General features: G+C 42.4%; 2 protein-coding genes across 2 annotated transcripts in view; both read right to left on the bottom strand.

The window, feature by feature from the left end:
• The window catches only part of LOC119918257 (MAP kinase-activated protein kinase 3-like), a 38,865-nt gene extending 38,529 nt beyond the window's left edge, over positions 1–336 (bottom strand). The window contains exon 1 of the mRNA XM_038738898.1: positions 262–336. Within this exon, the coding sequence (XP_038594826.1) occupies positions 262–336 (75 nt within the window). The remainder of the gene's footprint in view (positions 1–261) is intronic.
• Positions 337–2,224: 1,888 nt separating this feature from the next.
• LOC119896307 lies at positions 2,225–5,272 on the bottom strand. The gene is made up of 6 exons (XM_038709755.1): positions 5,074–5,272; positions 4,936–4,986; positions 4,758–4,841; positions 4,247–4,648; positions 3,662–3,796; positions 2,225–2,279 (listed from the first exon to the last, which is right to left on the bottom strand). The coding sequence occupies exons 1-5, from the start codon at positions 5,093–5,095 to the stop codon at positions 3,666–3,668; spliced, it is 690 nt and encodes a 229-aa protein (XP_038565683.1). The 5' UTR covers positions 5,096–5,272; the 3' UTR covers positions 2,225–2,279; positions 3,662–3,665.
• Positions 5,273–5,770: the final 498 nt, after the last annotated feature.

Genomic DNA, 5,770 nt, shown 5'->3' with positions numbered 1-5,770 from the left:
TGTCTGATTCGAGCGTTGTGCAAATTTCCCCCAGAATGTGTTGAGACATAATTTGGAGACTTGTCTTTTTGCAGGATTCGGATGAATTTTAGACGCATCCAGCAAAACACCCTGATTGGTCTGATAGTCTTTGATGTACTTTTCTCGGGCTGCCTGATCTTTGGCTTCAGGGGGGTAACCTGAAGCTTCCTGTTTACCCTTCAGAAAAGTGTGCATGTACTGAACAAAAATCGAGTCGCTCTGTCTATCAAATTGCCATACCTCTGTGATCTCAGCTACCCGATACCCCATCTCCAAGGCCTTGTTAAATTCAGGAGTGACCCAGACCCCTGTCATCGCTCTGTCCTCATCACTGTGTTGACATGGACCCTCCTGAAAATTAAGTTCAGCGCACGTTCGGCAGAGTGTGAAGACAAGTTTACCAGCTGCAGTTCTATAGGGCAAAACAGGAAAAAATAAACCCTGTGGTGGACAGATTTTGGCTCTGATTATTCCAAAGTAGCTTTGGGGTTCTTTGAAATCTTTGTAGATTATTTTTGGGTGCCCCAAAGGATAGGGAAAGTTACAGTTGACATAGGGATACAGCGATGTCACATCAAAGTAGTCTACCGTTTCATTAGCACCCGCAGTGTGTCTCAACTTTACTGCACAGGTTCGACCCCCATACAAAGCTTCGCGGGGTGAGAGAGGTTGAGGAGCTTTATACTGTTTGAGAAAATCTTTTAACCCCTGATGTGATTTTTTCATCTCGGTCCATGTGTGCTCTCTCATGACAATCACTTTAGCATTGTGGATGGCCTGTAACTCACGTAATTTCTCCTCGCTCCTCGCATGCATCTCCTCAAAAGGGTAGCCGGTCAAAGGATTGGTCTCATGAGCTTTGAAACAACTCGGACAGCCATGGAAAAAACATCCCAGAAACTCCCATACATATTTCACACCTTGGATCTCTGCAAAACCATCTACAAAGTATTTTCCTAGTTGTTTTTCCCCCTCATTTAAAGCATGTTGAATGAAGATGTTTTCGGTGCTAGCCACCCAATGCAGCCACTGTATGCCTGCGTTCGAATACGTTTTGAACTGGCGTGTGTAGTTATTGGGATCGGGGATGGCCAAACTTTTAGGAGGAAGGAAGTTGGTCACAAACACTTTCATGCATGCAGATGCTATAGTCGCGCGGCTAAAAGGGTCAACCGCTGTTTCATCAATATACTGTTTTCTGAACAGCTTGCATCCCTCTGCGAGAATCTCAACATCGTTTTCACAATAGAGGCGGGCCTCTCTCATGAAATCAAATGTACCGCAGCGCGCCGTCTCGTACCAGGTGTTAAAGTCTTTCAGCTGTACCGTAGTCATGCGTTCTGTACCGTACATTTTTGGCTCCGGGTAGGGACCTGTGTAGGTCAAATGGGCAGGTGAGCTAAAATTATGGGGAAAATAGCCTTTAATTCTGTCATCAAAACCGAGAGCTTTTGGCATATCGGCTAAACGCATGGAAAGAAAGGACAGTGAGTCAATGTATTTTTGATTAAAATCAGGATCTGTCATACAGATGACTTTTGAACCTTGCAAAATCAAAGAGGGTTTTAATGCTTGTTCAAGCATGGCGTTGAGGAGTAGGTAGGAGTCAAAACCTCGAGCATTGTGAGCAATAAACACAGCATTTTTGTACAGAGGGCGTCTGAAATGCGTGAGAAACTCGTTGGCACAATTTCTGCCTTGAGAGCTCCATGTTTTGCCATCTAACGTTTTTGTACACACCAAAAAGGGTATGTGAACGCCATTTTCATTGACGTATGTTTCAAAATCATAAAACACCAATTTTTCTGTGTGTTTTGTTTCAGGTGGTAGTGTCTGGATGTAGCATTGGTGCATCTCCCTCTTATCTGTAACGTCAGAGGTCAACTTCTCACCACAGATTTTACACTTCACCGCAGGACATGTGTGGGTTTACCTTCACCACTCATCGCTGAGTAGTAAAGCTGTGCACATTTGTTACATTTTTTGTACAACGAGCACGTGCTGGCTAATTTTTTGGTTCTGGGCCTCTCTGTAGGCTCTTTGTGCTTTGTCAGACAGAATTCTGAACGACATGTCCTGTTACACTCTTTACACACAATAGGCTGGAACCCCTTCTGATTACAGGTAGGGTCAAAGCAAACGGAACAATGAGCAGGGCATCGGTGACTCAGCACACCGTTGTACCCTGTGTAACAGTACTCACACAGATATGGGGAACCCAGAAAGGCCTTTAGATTTTTTATACCATAGTAGTGGTTCTGAAAGAGAAACAAAAATAGGGTTTTACTCTGTCTTGGGCTTTTGGTCATGAATTTACAGAGGGCCCTATCGTCGTCTCCTCTATAAAACACTACAATTTTGCAGTCCAAAGCACGTTCAAATCGCGTGATGTCGCTTAAGGCTACAGGTGTCTGTTCATCCATTCCCACTTTGTTTTGAATCTCTCTGCCGCATTCAAGAGCCTGTCTATCGTTGAGGAGGGGATGTAGAAGATGAGCCAGACAGACGGCGAAACACAAGTGATTCCCCTCGTTTTCTACAATGTACAGAAAGCGTTGTTTTTTTTTTAAGATTTCGCTTTGTAACATTTTATCCACCATTGCTCTTTTACCCGCGCCTGTAGGGCAGGTGATCACTTGGAGAACCAGTTCTAGATCACCATCTGTCATAATGGTCCAATTGGATTGTACTATGCGAAGCAAAAGTCTTTCAAAACCCGCTAAATTGTCAACATCACCATCCTGTAAGATAACTGATACATTATTACGGAGATTTTCACCTCTTAGCTCCAACTGCACCACATCTTGGGGTCTCCTGTGTGACAAGGCTTGTTGTAAAATCGCATCTACCTGCTCCAGTGTACCATTGTAAAACTGAGCATAATCCACAACACCCTCTGAATTGGTTGGAGAAGGAAAGCGCAACACCTGACGTATTTCATAATTACAGAATCTATGTCGTGATATGACTCTTGCTTGAGGTGCCACAGGGTCATTATTTTGAGACACGCTGCCCCCTTGCTGTTGCAAGGGAGGAGTGTTGGCTACCTGCTCCATGAGGGGGGAGTTAATGGGGGTCTGATAGGTCGAGGATGTAGAGGGGTTTAAGGCAGGGATTGCATTATTTTCAAGCTCGGAGAGAGCATTTTGTATTTGAATCAACAGGTCTGGAGACACAGATGAGTTTAAGACAGGAATATGCTCGGGTTCGGGTAAAGAGGGGATGTTGTTTTGGTGAAAGGGTTCATTCATTTGGTTGATTTCATCTAATAAAGCAGTTGGTATTTCATTTTCTAAGCGTTCCAGATCAACGAGAGCTTGATTTATAGCGTGTAACGGATCTAAGAACTGACTGGAGGAGGTCTCGTTTTCAATTACACTATTTTCAGTTATACCATTTTGAAAGTTTGACTCATTCTGATAATGTCGATCTACCTCGTCTGATAAACTCTGCCTAAGCCCTAACGGTTTGTTTTCATCCATTATCATAAAATCAAAACACACTTAAACCTTAAAACAGACACTATAAAAAACAGGATAAACACGTTTATCTAACTATTGCAAGTGAAAATCAACAATAAAAACAATTACCAAATGAAACAAACAAAAAAAATCATTTAAAACAAATTCAGATAAATCACCTTACTAATTATGATCACTGTAGACAGCCAGCATTTCACCCATTAGTCGGAAAGCATTACTCATTAGAACTAGTTGTTCATGGGCAGTCCGACAGCAATTCTGACAGCCTCTCACGGATCGTCGGGGTCTGTTTGCTGGAGGGACACAAAAACAAAGACACTTTAACCTCTTTTGTGTATTTTAATACAGAAAGTCAGGCATCACCCCTACAAATCACTACATTAATACTTTATAGCAAACAAGCAAAGTTTTTTAACTAAATACCCTGAATGTCAGACATCAGTACCAAAACACTGTAGAAGTGCAAAACAAACGAACAAACACCACAGTAATAGCCTACTTTATGAAAAAGAAGCAAAATAGCTTTTAGAGTCAGGTTAACTCATAAGACTACTTTCTGCATAGAACATTTGACATGCTGTTGTATTTGAGAAAATAGTGTGGAATACTTTTAACTCATTAATTGTATGGCCTAATAATCAGCAACATGGTATCACGGGAAACTGTGTATATAGGCTATACTTTTTTTATGACTGCATATTTGCTAGGTTAATGGTTTTAGAGCGTTATAACAATTTACTTACTGCTGCTCCTACTACTGCTCCTGCTGCTGCTGCTGGTTGAAATGAGCCTTCTACGGTGTTCCCTTTTCCGAGGTCCGTTGTTCGGTATAGGCTCAGTCTGATTCAGCGGCGTACACGGTTCTGCTGGGTCCGGATGAATGATTTCCTCCGCTATCAGTCCCCGCGCTTCTACCGGTGATCCGTTACGTGACCTCCCATCTGCGGCCTGACTGGAGCGCTCTACATCATCGACGGGTGATTCCGGGGACAAATCCGGCTCAACGTGTTCCGGGGAGCCCGGTGTTATGTACACTTGCGGTACCGAAGCCGAGGGCTGATCCGATTCCGGAACCGGACCGTTCTCCTCGTAATTGGTAGGGGAGAGACCCTGCATAAAGTACCGTTCACAATCGCTCGCACCATCTGTGGGTGTAATGAAAGAAAAGAGTACTGTTACCACATCTGCGTAAAAGTTTGTAAATAAATAAATAAAACCTACACACTGATTAAAAGTTAAGGTAACCTTACTTACCGACTTCTCCTGTGAGATCTACAACCTGCGCTGATGGAATGCCATTCTCCCTTGTAGAACCTATTTCCTCGCCTGAGTACAAATCTGTAAAAACAATATACAAAATACACATCAGGATAGTACACTTTTAAATTTAGAACATTTCTATTTCACTCTAGTACATAGAAGGCCCTCTTACCTTCAAGTTGATATTCGGTTGAATGAAGCCCATTGTCGATCAAGTCAAAAACTGTTAATTGAAAACACGCAGGAATGAAAATACAAAGTGTCGATTTTTGCTATTTCTTTAGTTGTGGAGGAAAGGCTGAATGCGTACCGTGTTCTCTTTGAAGGGTCATCGCTCTGGTTTCAAGTCACTAGTGTGAAGACCTCTGGATTTCTGGTAGGGTACTTATAGAAGTAAGAAAACAAAAAAACACACGAGTGCTGCTCTGCATGTGGGAGATAACTGATGAGGGGTTGGGGCCGTTACTTCTGGTACAACCAGATTATTATTTAGTTCCAAACTCTTGTCTCCGGCTGATAAAAATAGCTTCCTGTTTCAAAAACGAACTCACGAACTCTGTCTGATAAAACCAGACCGTTTTTTTAACATCCGGAGTCTGGGTTATAGATAACCAAAGTTAATAACTGGTCTACAAGATTACCTGAGGATGGCAGCTAAACACACAACACGACTCTTTGAGAAAACAGAGGGAGGTGCGGGGGGTGGAGCACATTCCTCAATTCACCCCACAGCCTATGCTACACCAGAATGAGAGAGGACAGAGAAGAGGAGACACAGACTCTAGAAGGATTAAAGTTTTAAGACTCACAAGTTTAAGACTAGGCTACAGCTTTGGAGTGATAATGATGGCAAGTTTGTAAGACAAAGCAATAGCAAAGTAATTTGGAACACTCTCTTATTTTGCTGCATGCTGTTGAAGGTAATTTGTAATGCTGTTTAATTTTTACTCACCGTTATACCATTTTACTGCTTTACTGTCATTATTTCAATTTATTCTTCACTTGTT

The sequence above is a fragment of the Micropterus salmoides genome, unplaced genomic scaffold, assembly GCF_014851395.1.
Source record: "Micropterus salmoides isolate LMB-PRFRI ecotype aquatic unplaced genomic scaffold, ASM1485139v1 Ms_hic_scaffold_10, whole genome shotgun sequence".
In the NCBI taxonomy this organism is placed as follows: Eukaryota; Metazoa; Chordata; class Actinopteri; order Centrarchiformes; family Centrarchidae; genus Micropterus; species Micropterus salmoides.
This window is presented reverse-complemented; position numbering and strand designations above follow the sequence as displayed.

What these genes read in the sequence shown, in the direction of transcription:
- LOC119896307 (XM_038709755.1), bottom strand. Translation starts at nt 5,095, where the DNA reads ATGACCCTTCAAAGAGAACACG. An exon ending in GACCCTTCAAAGAGAACACG is followed by an intron (nt 4,987 to 5,073) that starts GTACGCATTCAG and finishes TTCAATTAACAG; the next exon opens with TTTTTGACTTGATCGACAAT. An exon ending in AGATCTCACAGGAGAAGTCG is followed by an intron (nt 4,649 to 4,757) that starts GTAAGTAAGGTT and finishes TTACACCCACAG; the next exon opens with ATGGTGCGAGCGATTGTGAA.